This window comes from Bidens hawaiensis, unplaced genomic scaffold, assembly GCF_021521415.1.
Source record: "Bidens hawaiensis isolate Kalapana, Puna unplaced genomic scaffold, B.hawaiensis_p1.1 tig00030605_1, whole genome shotgun sequence".
In the NCBI taxonomy this organism is placed as follows: Eukaryota; Viridiplantae; Streptophyta; class Magnoliopsida; order Asterales; family Asteraceae; genus Bidens; species Bidens hawaiensis.
Window position 1 is genome coordinate 75,628 of NW_027505188.1, and position 23,896 is coordinate 99,523.

Sequence of the window (23,896 nt, forward strand, 5' to 3'; positions counted from 1 at the left end):
TTTTGAAGAAGTCTTTTATGAAACGACGATAGAATCCCGCGTAACCTAGAAAACTTCTAATGGCTTTGACTTAAGTTGGTGGCGGAAGTTTAGAGATGGTTTCTATTTTTGCCCTATCAACTTCTAGTCCTTCTTGGGATATCATGTGACCGAGAACAATGCCCTCTTTGACCATAAAGTGGCATTTTTCCCAGTTGAGTACAAAATTCACTTCTTCACACCTAGTCAACATTTTGTCTAGGTTTTTCATACAATGATCGAAGGAGTCTCCAAAGACTGAGAAGTCATCCATGAAAACTTCCCTAGAGTGTTCGATCATTTCATGAAAGATGGCCACCATGCAACGTTGGAACGTGGCTGGAGCATTACATAATCCAAATGGCATTCTTCAGTAGGCGAAGGTTCCATATGGGCATGTAAAAGTGGTTTTCTCCTGATCTTCAGGAGCTATGGGAATTTGAAAGTATCCGGAGAATCCATCAAGAAAACAGCAGAAAATTTTCCAGATTGACGTTCAAGCATTTCATCGGTAAAAGAAAGTGAAAATGATATTTTCTTGTTGCGTAACTAAGCTTACGGTAGTCAATGCAAACTCGCCAGACTGTGATGGTTCTCATCGATATTAGCTCATCCTTCTCGTTCATTACAACTGTCATTCCTCCCTTCTTGGGTACTACTTGAACTGGACTAACCCAAGGTGAATATGATATTGGGTAGATTAATCAGGCATCAAGGAGTTTGATTACTTCCTTCTTCACCGCATCTTGCACGTTGGGATTGAGACGTCTTTGATGTTGGACCACGGGTTTGTATTCTTCTTCCATGAGAATTTAGTTAGTACAAAAAGAGGGACTGATGCCCTTGATATCCCTGATCTTCCATGCGCTAGCTTTCTTATGGTTTTTAATAACCTTAAGAAGTTCGTCTTTCTCTTCTTTAGAAAGGTGAGATGAAATAATTACTGGTAGTTGAGAGTCTTTTTCGAGAAAGGCATATTCCAGATGGTTTGGGAGTTCTTTTAACTCTAAGGCGGGTGGTTCTTCGATTGATGGTTTTGATTTTTCATTGCATTAGGTGATCTCATATACTACTTCTGATGTTTCTTGATTGTTGTCATTAGCATTGAAAGTTTTGTTTTCTAAAGTGAGTTTAGTGTCTATATCAGTTAAGATTTGTGTTCCTAATCGTGTGTTGATGGAGGATTTCCGCACATAGCAACTCACAATAGAATCGATGATGTTGACACAGTACAATGTGTCATCGTGATCTTGCGGATGTTGCATAGATTATCCTATGTCAAAAGTGATAGCCTCATCATTGACCCTGAGAGTGAGTTTTCCGGTGCAAACATCAATGATAGCCTTTGGAGTGGCTAGAAAGGGTCTTCCTAAAATCAGAGGTACACGTTTGTCTTCTTCCATATCTAGAATTACAAAATCTACTGGGAAAACAAATTTGTCAATTTTGACAAGCATGTTTTCAACAATGCCCCAAGCACATTTAACAGATCGGTCAGCTAACTGAATGCTCATGCGGGTGGGCTTTGGTTCTCCTATCCCTAGTTTCGAAAAAACCGCATAAGGCATTAAATTAATACTAGCTCCTAGGTCAGCAAGGGTATTGCTAACAGACAAATTTCCTATGAGACAAGGGATAGTAAAGCTCCCTGGATCGGTCATTTTTGGTGACAGCTTGCTTTGGAGAACACTGAACATTCTTCACTCAGGGTGACATGTGATAGCTCCTCCAGCTTCTCTTGTTTATCAGCACTTCTTTGAGAAACTTGGCATATTTTGGCATTTGAGTGTTGGCTTCGATAAAAGGTATGTTGATGTGGAGTTTTTTGAAGAGTTCTAAAAACATCCCGTATTGTGCTTCCAATCTCTCCTGCTTCAATCTTCCTTGGTAAGGAATAGGCGGAACAAAGGTTCTGACTGGTTACTTAGGTTGTACGGCCCTGTGCTTTTGTTGACATGTGCTTAAATTCTTGTAGATTTTTTCCTTTTCTTGTTTCCAGAAGCATGGGGGTGTGTTTCTTGTTTTTATTGTGTTTTCTTCCGTTTTTCTTCGTCTTTTCGCTTGTTTCTTCATTTGAGGCTTGGGTTTACCTGAAATTACATTTTATTAAGATAAGTAGCCTTCTGTGCTATGTTATTTGATAGAAGTTGCAGTTTTTAGAGTTTATATGATTCTTACAAGATGTATAATTTTATATACATCAGTTAATATTTAATTAAGGGATTAAATAAAATAAAGAGTATGGACTTGAGTGGGAAAGATGGAATAAGGGATGGAATGGGCCTTAGGTCCATGGGCTTGAGAGGGTATAAATACCCCCTTAAACCTCCCTAAAACCCTCAATTCTTATCTTTCTTATTCTCTACACACCCTAAACACACACATACACCACCCTACATCTAGCCATGACCAAGGAACAGGATCCAAGAACCAAACCGAGCTTTCATACTTGAAGATCTTGGTTATACGTGCTAGATATGACCCGTGAGAGCTTGTGAATCTAAGCTGTAGCTTTAAAACGAGTAAAGGTACGTTCTTTATACTTAAAGGTTGTGTTTTTATGCACGGATTGCCATAAAACATAACGCTAGAGTAGATCTGGTGTTGATAGTTCATAAAGTTACAAACTTGGTGTGTTAAATGGACTTAATGAACTCATGTATGTATTTACCTCATAAAGATTCAAACTTTATGGGTGAACGGGTTAGGTCATAGCCAGAAATGAATGGGAGACGTTTATGGGACGATATAGGACCATAATAAGGGTTTAGATGTTAAGACATGTTTGTATAATGAGAATAAGGGACCAAACAGTTTCAGCTCATTCGAATACATGGAGAAACTCGATTACAATGTTCTTATTCGAATACATCGTATGGTTCGATTACATCACACAGGTTCGAACACATTGAAGGGTTCGATTACAATACACTGATTCGATTACATTTATGACTCGACCACATACATATAGTCGATTACAATGTGACTCTAATACATATATCTAATCAATTAAACCATGACTCGTATACATACATATAATCGATTACGTGTTAGACTCGAATACATATATATATTTCGAATACAACATGTGTATTCGAATACCTTAGGGACTCGCTTACATGCATATACACATTCGAATACATAGCCTACCCGCGTACATCATGAGGTCGATTACATTGATGATTCGAATACAAGGAGCATGCTCGAATACATGGTATCACTCGAATACATATACATGATCCTTAGAAAACAAATACACCCTAAAACTAGCCAATGCGGACACAAGAGTATTCTATCATAAACCCATTCGAATACATTATGTACCCACATACACTGTGGATTCAAAAGGATTATATTAGCATACAATATTCATTCGCAGACACCATGTGTTAGAGTATTATGTTCTATTCAAATAAGAAAGGGAGATTTAAAACATGTGTTGCCAGGAAGAATACACAATGTATGCAAATAAAAAATGTATTCAAATACCATGTGTATTGGAATACAAGTGTATTCTAAATAATTGGGGACACTCGATTAGAATAGACCAGACTTAGCATATTCTCTTAAACCTAAATATGTGAATAGGACAAGTATTGATATATGTAACTAATGTACAGTTAGCCGAGCCCATTTAAAGAGAGGAATAACAATGAACGGAGAACGTAACAGAATCCAGGTGAGTTTCTAGCCCCACTTCCTTGTTATGTTTTCAGGGTTGTGTGCATACTCAATATGAATGTTAATACACTTACCTTAAATGGTAAGTGTATGTCTTGATGATGAATGTGATAGTTATATTTATATTATGAATGAATGCTTGATAGTACGTGAACGATCTTCGGATATTGCACGTATTGTTAAGGAAAGTATGTATGTTTATATTATGAATGAATGCTTGATAGTGCGTGAACGATCTTCAGATATTGCACATATTGTTAAGGAAAGTATGTATGGAAAGTTATGGATGGTAATAGGACGTGTGGAAGGTTACAGTGTTGCATACTAATAATATATGCGAAGGTTACGGGGTTGCATACTCTAATAATATATGCGAAGGTTACAGGGTTGTATACCCTAATAATATATGCGAAGGTTACGGGGTTGCATAGCCTAATAATATATGCGAAGGTTACGGGGTTGCATACCCTAGTAATATATGCGAAGGTTACGGGGTTGAATACCCTAATAATATATGCGAAGGATACAGGGTTGCATACCCTAAGAATATATGCGAAGGTTATAGGGTGTAATGCTCTTTACAACGTAGTGTATGAATATGAAAGAAAGAAGGTACGAAGGTAAATAAGTATGTTATAAACGAAAGTATGAATGTATGATTATGTACGAGAGTATGTAATTATGAATGTGTAGTATGTTGTATGATTAACTAGAACTCACTTAGCGTAGCTGACATTTAGTATGCACGTAGGTGAGTAGAATGAGACAGCTAGCTTAAGCGGGACACATGGCAGAAGAATAAAAGGCTGGCATCTGAAGATTCAAGTTGTTTTTATGAATTTATGTTTAACTCTGAAAGAAGAGAATATTTGATTAAGACAAGTTTTATGAATTGTTATAATTGTTTAATGAAAGTTTTATTTTCCGCTTAAAGTTTTAATTAACTATGATATTTATAACTATGTTTATGAGTAAATCCAACGTCCAATGTAGGGTACTGGTGACGGGGCCTTACAAGTTGGTATCAGAGCAAAGTTCGAGAGAATTAAGCATTCTACATGCTTAGACTCGAACAGAGAATGGGACAAAAGTAAGAAAGGAAAGAAGATGCCAGTTCAAGATAGATATGTGTCACTCAAGCAAGCATAGTAAAGTTAAAGTGCATGGTTAAAAAATGTGTAATGATGTTAGCATAATTGCTAAATATAGTATATGTGTATGTTAGGGATATGATTAATTGATTGTTTGATTGATTAACTGTTTAAAAGTAGAACTTAGCACAAATGGACTCATAAAGGGAAGTGTATAAGACACGGAAAGTAACGTGATCAGCTAATCATAGCTGGCCACTATTATTATCTGTTAGCCTTACTATCCTTGTACTAAAGAGTTCCTTAAGTAATGATGTTTGTGTTTTCCTTATAGAATACGAATGGTTGGAGCTAGGAATGTTGCTGGAAAGGGAGGGCATACGAGACGTCGCGGTAGGCCACGCATTGTCCGAGAACCTTCTGTAGAACCACTTGTTAACTCTGCTGAAGGACCAAGTGAGACTCTGCGAGGGCCAAGCCAGAAGGAAGGGAATCAACTTGACCCTGCTGTTCAAGCTACCATTGCTCAAGCTGTAGTAGCTGCAGTGAAGAACTTGAATCCTGAAAAGTCGGCTGGAAGTCATGCAAGAACTGCTGAAAGGTCAGGTGAAAATGGTAAGAAAGATGATGAGGTAGAGAATGGTGATTCAAGTGAAGTTCGATCTGTGAAGGTTGATGACAGAAAGAGAGGCTGAGGCGGGTGTAACTACAAGTCCTTCTAAGGTTGTGACCCGCCGAAGCTGACTGGCTTAGGAGACGCAATCGCTACCCTCCAATGGATAACCGCAATGGACCAAGCCGTGGTTTATGCTACCCAATCATTTAGTGATGAAGCAATGTACTGGTGGGAGTCGGTTGAGCAGAGAAAGAGTCGGGAAGAGATTAAGGCCTTCAAACGGGACGACCTGAACGATATGGCCATGAACCAATTTTGTGCCGATATTGAGGTTGAAAGGGCTGAGATGAAGTTTCTGAACTTGAAGGCGGGAAAGATGACACACCGTGAGTATACTACTGAATTCAACTGAATGTGTAGGTCGGTGTCTAATATGGTTAAAACTGAGGCTAAGAGGATCAAGTGCTATGTAAGTGGATTGTCACAGAACGTCCATACGCTAGTCAGGGAAAATAATCCTGCTACGTGTGACTCGGTAGTGGAACTCCCTGAGATGGTTTATGTGACTTAGCTGTGGAAGATGTTGTGGTGGTGGAGGAAAAGAAGGATAAGAAATGGGTCAGTCATGCTAAACGACCCGGTACTCAGTTTGACATGTTCTTGAGTCAACATGTAGGCTAGGTCTTAGCCGGAAATGGTAAGGGAGATGTTTATGGGACGATATAGGACCATAATAGGGGTTTAGATGTTAAGACAAGTTTGAATAATGAGAATAAGGGACCAAACCTTTTCATCTCATTCGAATACACGGAGAAACTCGATTACAATGTTCATATTCGAATATATCAGATGGTTCGATTACATCACACGGGTTTGAATACATTGAAGGGTTCGATTGCAATACACTGATTCAATTACATGTATGACTCGAATACATACATATAGTCGATTACAATGTGACTCTAATACATATATTTAATCGATTACATCATGACTCGAATTCATGCATATAATCGATTACATGTTAGACTCGAATACATAAATATATATATATATATATATATATATATATATATATATATATATATATATATTTCACATACAGCATGTGTATTCGAATACCTTAAGGACTCGCTTACATGTATATACACATTCGAATACATGTCTTACCCGCGTACATCACGAGGTCGATTACATTGATTATTCGAATACAAGGAGCATGCTCGAATACATGGTATCACTCGAATACATATACATGATCCTTAGAAAACAAATACACCCTAAAACTAGCCTATGCGGACACAAGAGTATTCTATCATAAACCCATTCGAATACATTATGTACCCACATACACTATGTATGTATTCAAAAGGATTATATTAGCATACACTATGCATTCGCATACACCATGTGTTCGCATTTTATGTTCTTTTCGAATAAGAAAGGGAGATTTAAAACAAGTGTTGCCAGGAAGAATACACAATGTATACAAATACAAAATGTATTCAAAATCCATGTGTATTGGAATACAAGTGTATTCTAAATAATTGGAGACACTCGATTAGAATAGACAAGACTTAGAATTTTTGCTTAAACCTAAATATGTGAATAGGACAAGTTTTGAAATATGTAACTAATGTACAGTTAGCGAGCCCAGTTAAAGAGAGGAATAACAATGAAAGGAGAACGTAACATAATCCAGGTGAGTTTCTAGCCCCACTTCCTTGTTATGTTTTCTTGGCTGTATGCATACTCAATATGAATTTTAATACACTTACCTTAAATGGTAAGTGTATGTCTTGATGATGAATGTGATAGTTATGTTTATATTATGAATGAATGCTTGATAGTACGTGAACGATCTTCGGATATTGCACGTATTGTTAAGGAAAGTATGTATGTTTGTTTTATGAATGAATACTTGATAGTGCGTGAACAATATTCGGATATTGCACGTATTGTTAAGGAAAGTATTTACGGAAAGTTATGGATGGTTATAGGACGTGTGGAAGGTTACAGGGTTGCATACCCTAATAATATATGCGAAGGTTACGGGGTTGCATACCCTAATAATATATGCGAAGGTTACGGGGTTGCATACCCTAATAATATATGTGAAGGTTACGGGATTGCATACCCTAATAATATATGCGAAGGTTACGGGGTTTCATACCCTAGTAATATATTCTAAGGTTACGGTGTTGCATACCCTAATAATATATGCGAAGGATAAAGGGTTGCATACCCTAATAATATATGCGAATGTTATAAGGCTTTATGCTCTTTAAAACGTAGTGTATGAATGAATATTAAAGAAAGAAGGTACGCAAGTAAGTAAGTATGTTATAAACGAAAGTATGAATGTATGAAGTAGGTACGAGAGTATGTAATTATGAATGTGTAGTATGTTGTATGATTAACTAGAAATCACACAGCATAGATGACTTTTAGTATGCACACAGGTGTGTAGAATGAGACAGCTAGCTTAAGCGGGACACATGACAGAAGAATAAGAGGCTGGCATCTGAAGACTCAAGTTGTTTTTATGAATTGATGTTTAATTTGAAATACGAAAATGTTTGATTAAGACAAGTTTTATGAATTGTTATGAATGTTTAATGAACGTTTTATTTTCCGTTTAAAGCTTTAATTAACTCTAATATTTAGAACTATGTTTACTATTAAATCCAACGTCCAATGTAGGGCACCGGTGACAAGGCATTACAGAAAACAAAGAAATTAAAGAGGCGAACTTTGAAAATTGTGATAGTAAAGTGGGACTCACGATAAGGCCCCAAATACACTTGGGAACTTGAATCCAAAATGAAAAAAAAAGTACCTCCACTTGTTGTAAGAACGAATCTCGCGGACGAGATTCATTCCAAGGTGGGGAGGATGTAATATCATGAAAGTTTCGGGTTTAAATATCAAGTTCAAAAGTTAAAGGACCAAAAATGACAAATTCTAAACTCTAGGGTTAAAAATTAAACTTCTGTTTCCGCGGCCTATCGCGATACGCGATCGCCTAAAGGCCAACGTCATCGTGTATCACGATGACGTGGTCTGACAGGCGTGACACGTGTCGCCACGTGTCATCTGGTGGTTGCCATATGTCACCACGTGGCACCGCGTCTGCCACGTGGCGCAACCTGGCACCCCTAGGGGTGACTGCGCATACCTACGTCGCGATACGCGACAAGTTAGTCAAGGGACCATCGCGTATCGCGATGGGTCCCATGATCAGCCTATAAATTGAGGCTTTTGGCTCTCTCACTCCTCACACCATTTCACACATCAACTTTCTCTCTAAAAACACTTCTCTCACTACTTCGATAAGCGTGCAAACCTTCCTCGATTACCATGCCCAAAATTCCGACGTTTCTGTAACATCCAACATTTGATTATAATAAATAAATGGAATTTCGTTTATACAATAAACAGTCGTGTGTCGGTTTAGATAAATAAACTATAAGATGATAGGCTTGGACTTTAGAAGATGGAATAGGAGATGGAATGGGCCTTAGGTCCATGTGCTTAAGGGAGTATAAATACCCCTTAAACCCTAAACCTTTCCATTTTATCCATCTCTACACCATAGCCTACACCATCAAAAACACACACAAACACTATCCTTCAACCCGAGCCAAGATCCAAAGGTGCTCGTTGGTGCTAGATCATCGTGACAAACCTAAACAACATCAAGACTAGACCGTGTTCGTAAAACGACTCGTTTATGGTAAATTTATATCGAGAAATTGTTTATATAGGTTCGGGATCGTTTAGAAATCATAGATATGTTTGTGTCTTGTGAAAACGAATCTAACGAAACAAAACTTACTGAAATTGATTAACATTTGATAGGTTAATTGTTAACCTAAAAGAACCCGTAATATAGATGCATAAATCGCACCCTATAAACAAGGATATTTGGATGAATGGATGGTTGCGGTTTGTAGGCGAGGTGATTTCGAGTTCATTGATACCTAAATCATGATGTTTCGTTAAGAATCGAAGGTTTAATTGTAGATCTAATAGACGTTGACGGCGTATTGTTCATATCGATTTTGACTTTGACCTCTTAGTCAAAGTCTGGATAAGATTTGTGTAATTCGTTAAGATAACGTAACGAATTAGTTAACCAATTCGTCAGGACAAGATAACGAATCAGTTCCCCAGTTCGTTATAATCAGATAACGAATCAAGTGATTTGTTACTCACCCAATTCGTTATGTTAAGATAACGAATCAGGTCACGTCAAGATAACGAATTAGCTAAAGAACTAATCTAACGAATCAGATCAGGTATATGAAGAATCAGATAACGAATCAAGTGATTCGTTACTCACCAATTCGCTAAGTTCTGATAACGAATCAGACCACGAATCAGGCTACGTTTAGATAACGAATTAGGCTTAATTCGCTATACCAAATGAGTTAGAGAATAAAATAATAATTAAAAATTCTAATGAAAAATGTTTTAAGACAGTTAATGAAAATAAAATTTTTCCAAGCTGACCTGGCAGCTTAACCCCAGCCAGGGGCAGACCCCGCTAGGAGCTGCCGCCCCTAGAACCCCGCTGCAGGGGCGCTGCCCCGGGACCCCCGTTCGTTGAGGGTAATAATTAAACTAGAAACACGATATGGGAAGTGATAGTTAAATTGATACGTGTAATTATTATTTAGTTAGTCGTGCACAGCTCAAGAAAGGGATAACTATAAGCGGTGAACGTAACCAAGTTCAGATAAGTTTCTAGCCCCATTTCCTTGTTATGTTTTCGGGGCTGTGTGCATACTTGATATGATAGTTAATACACTTACCTTAAATGGTAAGCGTATGCCACGAATAATTTATGTGTTAGATATTATGTTATGAATGTAAATGAAAGCTTATCGGCACGTGAACGATCTTCGGATATTGCACGTATTGACAAGGGAGGTATGTATATGAAAGATGAATGTGTATGATATATGTGTATGTACAACATATGAATATGTATGAATGATTAAAGAAAGTATATGTACGTTGGGTATGTAAAGAAAGTATGTGCGAGGATGAAGAAGTAAGGGATCAGACCCTAAAAATATCTGAGATAGAGATCAAAGGGATCAAAGCCTAATAATATATGAGATAGCGAAGCAAACAAGGATAAGACCCTAATAATATATGAGATAGACGAGAAAGGGATCAGACTCTAATAATCTCTAAGATAAACAAAGAAAAGAGAGATCAGACCCTAATAATATATGAGATAGACAAAGGAAAGAGGGATCAGACCCTTATAATATTTGAGATAGAATGGACAGTACTTATATAGTATGAAAATATTAGATTATGAACGTATGTATAAAATTATGAAAGTAAATTAGTAAGTAATTATTATGTATCTTCGGATGCATGATTGAAGGTAAGTATACATATTGTATGATGTATGATTAACTTGAACTCACTCAGCGTAGCTGACTTTTAGTATGCACGCAGGTGAGTAGGATGAGACAGCTGGCGTGAGCAGGACACATGGCAGAAGAATAAGACTCTGGCATCTGAAGACTTATAACGCAAAGTAGTGTTGATCAAAGGAAGCCCAATAAAAGCGAAAGACGTCAAAGTGTTGCTCGATTGTCTAGGGTATTATAAGCCAACCAAGGTGGGCATAATGCCCGAATAAAATAATAATAAATTATTAAAATGCTTAAAACCCTAAGTCGAGGATATACTCGATACCTCAAAATAATAAAAGAAAATATAACAAAGAAATATAATAGAAAGAAAGATATATATATAAAATGATTCATTGTTATGAATTTTATTTATGTTTAATATTATTCTTAAACAATAAGTAAAAGAAAAGTATACGTTTCTTAAAGAAGAATAAATGTAGAGTTTAAGAAAAAGTAAAACAAGTTAAGCTAGAGGTTTTAAACTTTTTAAAGAAAAGAAAGAAAAGATTCTTTTAAATTAAAGGTTTAAAGTAAAGAAAAGAAGTTTTGAACTAAAGGTTCATAAAAGAAAATATAATCGAGATAAAGATTATAAAAAGAGGCTAGAGGTCTTAAGCCATATTAAAGATCCGACTAACAAAAGGTTATACTTGTACTATAGGTGCGAGATAGCAAAGAAGGGAAAGACCCGGTCAGTGTATTGAAGCTGATTAATTCAAAGAAAAGGTGAACACGCCCAACTTTATAAACTTGTTTAATCGAATCAAATATATGAAATGAATTACATGAGATTACGTAATTTCTAGCCCTCAGGCTATCGTGTACGTTTGTTTGGATCCTTACATATGTGGAAAAAAGTCGGTGGGCACACCGCACCACACTTGGTCATGACCTCCGCCACGATGGGCCAGACCTAAGTTACGCCCGAGTGAGACTGACCATGTGTATAGTATGGTACCTAAGTAATGTCGAACGTTGCGGTGTTCGCTAGGGTGTCTTGTGTGTAACTTAAGTTTATAATTGTGTTTTGTTTTAAAAGCTTGATTATTCCTAAGTCACGATGGGCCGGACATAAGTTATGTCTCAAGGGATAATCAAGTAAAGAAAAATATTTTATGCGTCAGCTTATTCATCAGCATGTGTTGCTGACGTATTTTAGAAACATTTTGCAGATAATCAAGAGTAGGAGCTTGGAATGCTCGATGACTATGATATCCGATGGCTCAGATCATTTTGTTAATATAAAAATATGTAATGGTGGTTTAAACATAAACAAGTAACCTTTTGTATAAACAAGTAATACTTTAAACGGGTATTTTTAAATCCCATCTTTTGACTTGTAAACAATATTTTAATCCACATAAAATAAAACTTCCGCTTTAAACACGTAACTCTGACTTATTTAAAAATGTGGTACCAACATATGTGTCATATTCCTAGGCCGTGGTTTGGGGTGTGGCACGGAACACCACCAATGGGCGCCCTTAGTGTTGGGGCGCCGTTGATGCCCATCGTTGGAACGGCCGGCGCGGTAAGGGTGTGGAGGTGCCCTCCCCCTCACACACATACATATGTGTGTGTGTATATATATCTATACTATATATAATACATGAGACAATGGTAAATTAAGACACTTGATTTAAGAGTTTTTGCAAATGTTAATGCATAAGGTACATGTGTTAGTAAAGGTAAATTTGTCTTTTAAACACAATTTATTCAACTTACAAGTTTGGTCCCTCATCTTTAACCATATTATGTTTTTGTTTTTAATTTAAATTTTAAACTAACTTTCACCTATGATTTTTAAACGACTGTAGCCTTTTCATAAGTTAATATTTTTATAAAAAAAAATATACCATAAAAACGAGCATTTTATTCTCTTTAATTTGAATATGATATTTTTATAATTGTATTCATTTTAAATAAATTAATATGTTACGTAGGGGTGTTCAGTGTCGGTTTTGATGGTTTCTAATTTAAACTTGTGGGTCCAACCGGTAATACTGATTTTTTGTCATCCGAAACCAAACTCAACCAATGAAAGTTGAAACTGAATCTTTACTAACGGCCTGGTCCAGTTTGGTTTCGCAGTTTAAACATTAACAATAAATTTAGTTTAAAATAATTATTAATTTAAATGTACCATCAATTTTAACTAAACACCAACATAATATGTTACTTGAGAGAATCATAAATAAAAAATGATAATTTTAGCCACATAAATGTTAAATATTATTGGAAGATGTAAGACGTGAAATAATAAGAACAAAGATCACAATATGAATCATACTGCAAATAGGTTATTTTAAAGCTGTATAGCCAAGTTATTTGTAATAAAAAAAAAATAATGATGAATTATATTTTAACTATATCAAATATATATAACAAAACATATCTAATAATTAATAATAAAAAAGATTAAAATGCATTCAATATTTACAGTCTGGTCTAGTTTCATATGGCTGGTTGCCAGTATAAACCGCGAACTAACCGTTCACTACGTTTTGAAAATTTCGAAACCGACCAACAAACAAAAGTAAAAAATAAAATAAATAAGAAGTCAAACCAATGACTGGTTTAAACGATTTCAAGGTTAACCAAACTATAAACATTTATATTTGTTACGTGATTAACAGGGTCAAACACCTGTTGCATCGCGCGGATACCCGTCTAGTATATATATATGGGCGCCCTTGGGACATTAAACCATAGCGGGACATAATTGGTTGGGGCTTCAATGCCTCCCGATACTTACGTGACACTATGGAGGGACTTCGAAGCCCCCAACATAGAGATGGTCTTATGGTAAAATGTCCTTCCAATCATTGTTCATTACTACTCAAATATTGTTTCCTTTTTTCTTTTTAATATATTTTAATAAAAATAAAACAAATAATATTTCATTAAATAAACAAAAATCACATTGAAAAGAAATAACCACATTAAAATTAAAAAAACAAAAATACTAAAAAGAAACATGAAAAGGGTACTTAAAAAAATATTACTTTCCAAGCCTGTATCTTTTAATAATGTCAACCTTTTATTTGGGATAGAGCCCGACATGAGAGTCGATGCCGATGATTGGGATTCTTCAAATTTGAGGTCTCTGTTCATTTGCCTATGTATAAAGCCCTATGAGGATACAAACCAATCAAGATTTGGCCCGTGGCTTGAGGTCAAGGGATATATGCATTTGCGTTGAAGTTACTTACAAATATGTCATTTATAATGGGCGCCCAAGGGGCATTAAACCATAGCGGGGCATAATCAGTTGGGTCTTCGATATCACCGGTGCTTACGTGGTGCTGACGTGAAAATGTGAAGGAGCATCGATGCCCCTCAGCATAGAGGATAGTGTAAGTAGTATATGTAGTTTGGGTCAATCGGTCCATGTATTGTGGGTTTAGATATTTAAAGTCTGACCAATACCTCATCCTAATACTCTAATAGCAACAAGTTTAATCGGTGTCTATATATTTGATTAACGGGTTTGTTTGAGTCGGGTTAATATGGTATATGTGAAGTCCGGTTGTGTTTGTTTTATCATGTACAGATCAAATAGACGGGCTAATTACACTCTAAAGCCCAATAGTAAACCTTTTAGCACGCCGGCCAGACCAGCCCCTGATTCAAGTAATGAGTATCATATTCTGTATACGAATTAAATATTCCTAAATATTTTATGAATTCTAATAAGTGATCAAGTGGTATAAGTTTTAAATGATTTCAAAAGTGGTTAAATAATGTTTGTGGAAGAAATTAACATAGCAGTTAATAAATTTTAAAGGTTCAAATATCTTTAGTGTAAGTAACTAGGGTATAGATCCGCATAACACGCGCATGGAATAACATGTCACTAAATATAATCAAGTTAAACATTCGGTTAAGGAAACATAATAGTTCTTCAACGTTTCGTACCAAAATGTTATAGATTTACATTTTATATTCAACCTTAAAAAGTACAATAACTTAATTTAAACCGAACCACCAAAACACATTAACAAAATAACTAACCATGTTCTTTGATATTAAACCATCATGAACATCTTAAAAAATTATACCAAAAGAAACTCCCTTTTCCTAAACACATGAAAATTTATAAAAACAACAGAATATTAAATAAAATATAAACTTAACAACATGTTTAATAATTACGAACATCTAAAGATTACTAAAGTTGTTATATAGAACCAACAAATCTAAAGTTCCAAAATATACTTATAAGGAAGTCTAAAAGTTTTTGACAATATACTACTTTTATTAAATCTAACAACAATATCTAAAGCATTTATATATTACCTTATATTTCATCATCGGTCTCCAAATTTTTCAAAAAATCATCACAACACTTTCATAGTTAGCACATTTGGCTAACCATTTAACCTTCAAACTCACTTCCAATTCTAACTCAAGATGTGCAATTTCTTTTCTTGCATTATATAACTTCAACATGTCAAGCTCTCTCTGCAAGATCAAATCATCACATTCCAATAGTAGTTTTGAACTTTATAACAACCTTGTTTTGATTAGGGTAATAAAACCACTCCATTACATTTACATACGGTAAAACATCTTGCTGATGATGATCATCAAGAACATTATGTAAAACATTTAGGAGATTGGTTTCTTGTTGACTTGGAGACTGTTTTCTAACACCAATCGCATTAATTTGTTGTTTAAAGAGCTTGTTCAACATCATGACCGATTCAATATTATCCTTTTGTATCCTGCCTAAATTGCTAAAGAGGAATTCATACTTACCCAACATGATACAAAACTTCCAATCGACAATGGTTGACATTCTGGTAATTTACTTATTTTCAAAACACATAAACAAAACTTTGGATTGCAAAAGAAAAAGAAGAAGATGAATTAAATAGAAAATTAAAAAATATATTAATGACGTGACGGTTGTAGATTTCCAAGGAAATAAATGATTATATCTATCTAATAAGTATAATGAATATTTAACCTGTATTTGTGATATTTTATTAGATATTATTATAAATATTTTAAATACTGTAACTTAAAAGTAAATTTAAAAATTGTAACTTATAAAATTTGTTTGGAACATATAGATGTATATCCGGAAATTTATTGTATATATGAACATCAGTATGTATTTATAAAAAATAAAAAAAAATTAAGTTAGGTTAACAAACAAATGTACATGCAAATTTTGAAGTACTTAAATAAAAAGTATAGAACAAAATAAATAAATTAAATAAAATGTAAGTGTAGAATAAAACAATTACAAATACATAACAAATTTAATATTTATCACTCTACGTTTCCAAAAATCTCCTTGTAAGCAACATTTGTTGTTTTATTTGTAAGCTTTGATTCTTTGTCGAGCATCACGAACTTAATACCGTCTCGACTCTTCACTCTTGACAAAGCCACATAAAGTTGACGGTGAGAAAATACTGGATGTTTAAGATACAATCCAAGTCTTGACAATGATTGACCTTGACTTTTGTTGATTGTCAAGGCAAAACAAACGGAAATAGGAAATTGTCTTCTTTTTAATTTGGAAGGAAGCTTCTTCTCAGATGGTGTAAGGCTTATTCGACTAATTAAAGCGTGATATCCGATATTCGTACCAGAGACAACTTTAGCTTCAATTACACGTCTACCGAGACTAATGACTTGGAAGCGCGTACCATTGCACAAACCCTTTTTATGATTAATATTCCTTAATAGCATGATAGGGACACCAACTTTAAGGACCAATCTTTGATTAGGCATTCCTAACATCTTTAAACCATTAACAAATCTGGGGAGTACAATTGTGGATCAAAATTATCCGAAACATTTTCACACACAGCTAAGTTGCCCGAACTTAGATACTCGACTTCTTCACCAGGAAAGAGGGCTAACATACGTTCATTAATTTCTTGAACCACCTCATTCAAATGTGCCAGCAGTGCACGACCTTGAGAGTAAGTAAGTTCGTTGAATCTATGTAATATATTAGGATAGACAGACTTTATTAAATCACCAATCGTATCTAAAGAGTTCAATATCAAAAAATCGTATGGAATATCAACAACCGACTCTCCGTCATTTGGACCACCCACGCTTCCTTCACCTATGTTTAATAGCCAATCAACAAACTCTTTGATGTTTTCAACGTCTGAAGATCGACATCCAACTGTAAGCCTCATGTTCTTCGTTAGTTTAAGAACTTTACACTTTGACCAGATATAAGAAGAATTGAAGCAAGCATTGACACGTTCACTTCTAGCACCGTTTGTTACAACGGGAAAAATTTTCCAAAAATCACCAAAAAAAAACAACCTTACCTCCAAAAAGTGCTTCCGAAGTATTCGCAGAATCACCATTCATAACATCGTTTAAAGTCCTGTCCAACGCTTCGAAAGCATGCTTATGAATCATGGGTGCTTCATTCCAAAATATTTAAGCTTGTCTTTTTCAATAATTCGTAGACGTATGTATTTCCCTTAACCTAATTATATGATAAAATAAAACAATGTATAACGTAAGATATTTAAAAGTAAATTGATATTTAAATAAAAGTAAAACCATATATACTAAAAAATGATTCCTATTAAAAGTAATAGAATTAGGTTGTAATATTACCGGACAAATAGAATATTCGGTAAAATTAATGAGTATTAAAAAAATTGAATGTGATGTTCTTCCACCCTCCAAAAGCAAAGAAGGTATACCGCTTGAAACAACATTCAACACAATTCTCCCTTTGACCTTATTGATGTAGATAAGGTTTTCCATAAATATGTTTTTCCAGTACCACCGTAACCATAAACAAAAAACACGCCACCTCTTTTGTCAACCAAAGCGTTGAGTATTTCATTATAAACCCCTTGTTGTTCATCTGTTAACGAATCAAACAGATTATTAAATTCGTTATTCATGGTCCCGGTATCATTGGAAAGCTCTTCCACCATCAACGGATTAGTTGCTCTTGAAATAATTTCCTGATCTGGAAAAGGCATTTGTTGATATCTCCTAAGACTGGAGTTGTTGCAAATTAAAAAAGTTTCTATTTCTAGGAGTGCTAAGTTTTTTAGCTGTTTTTCATTAAGAATCAACCCTGAAAATAAAAAATAAGCTACTTAAATTAATTTATAATAAATATTTATGGATATTAGATATTTGGCATAATGGAAAACGTTAAAAATATATAAATCGTACCGGGGTTATTTTGATCCTTTTGTTGTTTGTATAGTATACCGTCAACTAAAAGTTGTCATTTTCTTTCCCAAACAAAATGAGGTCTAGATAAACTATAAATAATCAACATTGTAGCAAATAAATTCCTTAAATGATATCCAGTAGAAGTATGACTTGCTTCTTCAATGGCTTCTATATATTCCTTATCATCATCTAAAAGACCTCTTTTGTAACATGCATCTTGAAAAATTTCACACACAACTCCGTCCACTGTTCGAATGTATTCAAAACATTCAGGACCTTTAACCTTATTTAATAATATTCTTAGATAATAGATAGTATGCCTCATCGAATGTGGGTGGAACAACATGAACTCTACCGATTGCAAAACCCTTAGGCATGGTTCCCATTTACGACCTTGTTTTTTCCAAACAAACTTTGTCGGAAACTCAGAGTATGTGAGACTCCTTGCAAACTCATACTTCTTATTACACTCAAACCAACCAGTAAACATTGAAGAAGCATTAATAGTTTTGTTTAATATATCTTCAATATCTTCATTAGCACCATATAGTACTTGTTGTTCACCGGTTAAATGAAAAGCAAGCCTCATAACAGACGGAAGCCTATAATGCACATCAAATGAAAATATCCTCCATGTTGCCTCGCATGCAGAAACATATCTGCAATCATAAAACGCTTCGATTTAGTCTAAATTAGGATCTGGATTATCACCAATGTTATTTTTTACAAGCGAAATTATTTCTCGGCCTGGACCCCTATTAATGTATTTAAACAAATATTTTATTGATCCATCTTGATTGCACCACTCAACGTTAATATGTGCTTGAAATTTTTTTAATAGAGTCTTGTTGTATGGAACAACACTTCTATTATCCATCATTATATCTAACTTAACAACATATTGCCCATTATCTTTTCTTTTGTATATTGGAAAAGCTTGAGAATCAACAGTTGTCTCATCATTAAATATTTTGGGAAAATTTTTGGAGCATATTCTGTTTACCATGCAGGTGCACTTCGGGTTAGCATCACCACATGGACCATGAATCATATGATTAGATACAAGCTTGTATAGGTCAAGATTAGTGTATTTTTTTGGAATCTCAGCAAGAATAAAATTATCTACATGTTGTGGATTATGAAGCTTGCTTTCTGGATGCATAAATATGCAAATATAGGCGTGCGGTAGCCCCCTTTTTTAAAACTCTATCGTGTAAACAACTGCAAAAAAATAATATAATTAAATATTAACCATCCTATTCATATTATTAACATAATTACTATATGCAAGTAGCTCATTTATTATAATTGTATACTCATAACATTAAATAAGAGTACCTGCTTGAACTTTTCCAAACAAAGACTTACCCTTCACCAACTTAATTATTGCATCAAGCTTGAGCTTAAAAGGCCGACATAATATATCAGGTCTAACCTCCGACTTTAACGTTGTATCCTTAAGAAATCTTTTAACTTCTGGCCAATTAAGATTACATGTTATGGTTATGAAAAAATCTGGATAACCAAACCATCTACAAAGACACATAGCATCTAGATAATTTTGCATCATATATCTTGCTCCGCTAGTAAGTGAGGATGGTAGAATAACACGTTGACCAACCGTTGAAAGATCAGTATTTCCAACAGATTGCATACCTCGTAAACTTTGGTGTTCATGTTGTTTACCGCGTATAAATGTAATCTTTGAGACTCAATCATTGTATATTTGTCAACTAAAATTTGCTGAAACAAACGCCTACCATTTACATGGTTGAAAACGTATTTGGCCTATCTTGAATACGATAAGCAAAAAACGCACGCATTGTAACCTTTTTACGTGGCCCTGTTGATGAAGACGAAACATTTTTATGAAGTGTATTAACCTGAAAAGCATCCTCACCAAGAGGATGAAACAAAGGGTACTGTAGACGTGTATATGATGGATGAATTTCACTGATAGGCTTTAACGAAATTTATTTGTAACAATTATATCTTTGTTATCAACAGCCTCACCAATATCACCAACGATTAAAGAAGCAACTTCAGAAGTGGATGGTAAGTTATATTGTCTTGCATCATGGTGTCTTGTTCCAATAATACGCAACTTCAAATCGATTTGTGGGTTTTCTTCAAAACAATCTCGTACAATTCGATAAGGTTGGAACAAATGATTATTAACATCTTCTACAAATATTTAATGATATTCTTTTCTTGCATATCGACCATTGCTTTATTGTCACTGCCCACAAAAAATATAGTTAATTTTTCTATATATAATAAATTTCATATTAGAAAATAATATCATAACAAAAGTTGACGAATATTAGTGAAGTATTTACCCAGAAACACTTTTACGGTTTGAACTCTCGTTTTCCGTGTCGTAAATGTAAAGTTGAGAAAACCATGGTTTACGACCATCTAACGATAAAAGACTTCCCAAACAATGATAGTGTTTACCACTAAGTTGAAACGTATAAGGCGCATTTCCTCTATTTATTGAATGATCAATCTTTCCACCCATAGATGTAAACGAAAACATTGAATTGAAATGTCTAATGTTTTTCAAGAAATACTTGCTCATGGCGCTTTCACCACGAAATAATTCAAGATAACTCTCATTGGGTTGTCTAACATCCGGAAGTTGAACTTTGCCATTATAACAACAAAGGGAAAAAGCTCCTTCTTCATTACTACTACTTCGTCTGTTAACTTCAGCTTTCCACAACAATGCATTGCAACTTGGACACATAACAGATTAATTTCCATGATCAAAATATTCTACAAAAATTAATATAGAAAAATTTGGAGTTACTTTGTATACATAAATATATATTAATTGTTTGAAAGTAAAATATGAAATATATATTATAACTGATGATATTCCTTTATAAACATCTACAACATTTTCATCACCAACAATTGTAGCATGTTCATTTAAATCAGACATGGATAGAGGTACAATAGGGTTTTTTTTTTCTTGACCTTCTACAAAAGATTGTAGATGACTCCGGAATGTCATCAACAAAACAAGACATGTTTGCTTCTTCTTTAACATTACCTGTTAAAAGTTAAATAAAAAAGTTATTATCAAGGTTGTAAAAAATTTTTCGACAACTACATATGATATTTTACATTACACATTCTAAATAATAATTAAATTTAATAATTATATCATAACAAATTATATTTTGTGTTAAATTGTAACATTATATTTTAAAAAATTATGCTAGGTTTCATTATACAATACTTAATATTTTTTATTGATTAAAAATAATGAGCATACTTTAAAGTGTAAATAATATCTTCCTTTTTAAATATATGTCTACGAATTTAATTGAAAGAAATTTTTTAGTAACTAATATTTTTCCATTTAGATGTAAGTGTCTAATTTATTTAAAAAAAATTAAACCAAAATATAAATAATAGTTATATAAGGAAAGGTCGTATACCTGAAGAGGTATTTTGTAAACCAGTTTTCTTCCTCTTAATTGAAGCAGTTCGTTTCATATTTAAAATTGATCGTCTTTTTTTCCTTTTGGAAGAAGAAGAGTTTACACATGGTGGACATGTTAGAGGGTCTTCAAATTACAAAAATAATAATATCATTATTTTAGGCTAAGTTAATCTTTTAAAAACGATTTCTAAAATATATAAATAGTTTCTTTATAAAGAAAAATCTTTGTAAATACTAACCGTTGTTTATTACATTAGAAGAGTAGACAGTCGACGTTGTTGATGGATACACGTTCTCCTTATTAGATTGTAAACGCATTACTTCATTTGAAGAGGGAATATTTTGCAAAGTGTCGAAGATCCGATTAACTTCATCAATTTACATATTACACATAAACATGACAAAGAAAATTGATAATGAAAATATATAGTGAACAACATTTTATGAACATACCGGGGACACAAGGATTAAAGGATGAATAGCTTGTATGCGGAAATGAATTTAGAATGTGAGATTAACCATGAATATTATATTTATAACTACTAACTGGTATATTAGAACCACCTGAATTAAAAAATATAAATGATAATTTTCATTTAAAAATTGATTTATAATAAATAGTTATAATTTAATAAAATTTACATACTTGCCACGTGGTTACCATTTAAATGATATGGTAGAGTGACTATTGATGTAGCTTGATAATTCATGTAGTTTGTATTATTGAAACTTGTAGACAATGGAAAGCGTTGACTTTGTGCTACATTCAGACATATTGTTGTATTAATTAAAAATTATAATAATAACATTATTGCTTAGTTAAATAAAATATAAACCAGTTAAGTATAAATAACTAGGTAAAAATAACTTTAATTTAAGTACATACCACTTTTGTTTAACTTATTTTGAGAAGCTGAAGATCCTTCATTTTTCCGCTTATTTTTAGATGTAGGCATCTTTTGAAAAATATAGTAAACAAACCTTACACGTGACTGAGGCATACGATACAAAGCTTTGAGCCGTATAGATTGAACTTTCTAAATACCATTATATAATATCATTCAAAATTTAAAAAAACATATCATTTAAGAATATATGTGTCAACGGAAATAAAATAAAAGGCAAACAAACAAATGAAAAAATACAAATTTAACATCTGTTGAGTTAAAAAAAAACAATTTTGTCTATATATATTAGTGGATTTCTGAAAATATTAGAGTCGGCTAAAATAAATGAATAAAAAATCAAATGTATATAACTATAAATTTTACGATAACAATATTTAAGGTTTGTTTGTTAATATAATTTTTCCCTCTATTTATAAAGATGAAATTAAAAAAAAAATTGTAAAATCAGTATTTGTGAGTAACATAAATTTTAAAAGAAAATTTAAGTTAAACTTTATACTTACGTTATTTCGGCCAAAAAGACGACACGATTTAAATATAAACATTAGTTTCTCATTAATAATATTATAGATTGTTAAAAACACTAATGAAATAAAAATGAATGATAACATTTGTAATTTATAAATAAGTATATAGGAATGATACTTAACTTATTTTGTTGAGAAACAAATGTTTGACATTACTCCAAATGAAATTCAAGATGGTTGGAAGCGTTAATGATGAGTATGTGTAACTTATATACAAAAATAATGAAATCTATATCTAGTTGAAAGGAAAGCATAATATAAGGTTTGTATTAGTATATGATTATTTCGGAAACAATATAGTCAATAATTATAATTAATTGTACAAAATCATAGAAATTATATGGTCTCTAATATCTTATTCTTATTTAATATTATTGTTAATTGAAATCTAATTATTTTCAATAATCAAAATATTTGCATTTAATAGTTTGTTAGCTGACCATAATCTAAATTCAAAAAAAAAATAATATATTTGACTTTATTCATAATTTTTAAGGAATGTATATCAACGATTTATGCAATATGTAAAAAAATATTAGTTGAATATCAGAATTTAAGAATTAAATGTTTGATGTTATGTATAATGTGAATTAAAACTCATATAAATAAAAGATTGATTTGATTAATATATACTTATATAACATATAACATAAAAAAAAATATATAAGAATTAAAGCATATTGCAAATAGTTTATGCTAAATGATAACACCTATATTTACACTAACAATTATTTATTTACTTAGAATCTTGAATGATAATAGGAATAATACAAATATATTATACTATAAATAAATATATAAATGAATATAAAATAATACTTATGTATTATTGTTGATGCTAAATGTAAACATACAACATTCTAACAAAAATATAACGTTTTTTATTTATGCATTACTATAACATTCAAGACAACTAATGGCATTCACTTAACATTATAACAAACAAAATATCATAAAGTCATATTGATAAGTAGAAACTAT

At 33.2% G+C, this 23,896-nt stretch overlaps 2 protein-coding genes across 2 annotated transcripts; both read right to left on the bottom strand.

The window, feature by feature from the left end:
* Positions 1-16,124: 16,124 nt before the first annotated feature.
* Positions 16,125-16,601, bottom strand: LOC143611338 (uncharacterized). The gene has a single exon (XM_077085552.1). The coding sequence runs from the start codon at positions 16,599-16,601 to the stop codon at positions 16,125-16,127; it is 477 nt and encodes a 158-aa protein (XP_076941667.1).
* A 2-nt stretch (positions 16,602-16,603) lies between these two features.
* LOC143611339 (uncharacterized) lies at positions 16,604-17,243 on the bottom strand. The gene is made up of 2 exons (XM_077085553.1): positions 17,145-17,243; positions 16,604-17,038 (listed from the first exon to the last, which is right to left on the bottom strand). Exons 1-2 carry the CDS (start codon positions 17,241-17,243, stop codon positions 16,604-16,606), a joined length of 534 nt encoding a protein of 177 aa, XP_076941668.1.
* Positions 17,244-23,896: the final 6,653 nt, after the last annotated feature.

Bases quoted from the DNA above. Each gene is read 5' to 3' on its own strand.
- LOC143611338 (XM_077085552.1), bottom strand. From the start codon at position 16,601: ATGTTAGGAATGCCTAATCAAAGATTGGTCCTTAAAGTTGGTGTCCCT.
- LOC143611339 (XM_077085553.1), bottom strand. From the start codon at position 17,243: ATGATTCATAAGCATGCTTTCGAAGCGTTGGACAGGACTTTAAACGAT. The intron at 17,039-17,144 runs GTTGTTTTTTTT...ATCTGGTCAAAG, and splicing joins AAGCACTTTTTGGAGGTAAG to TGTAAAGTTCTTAAACTAAC.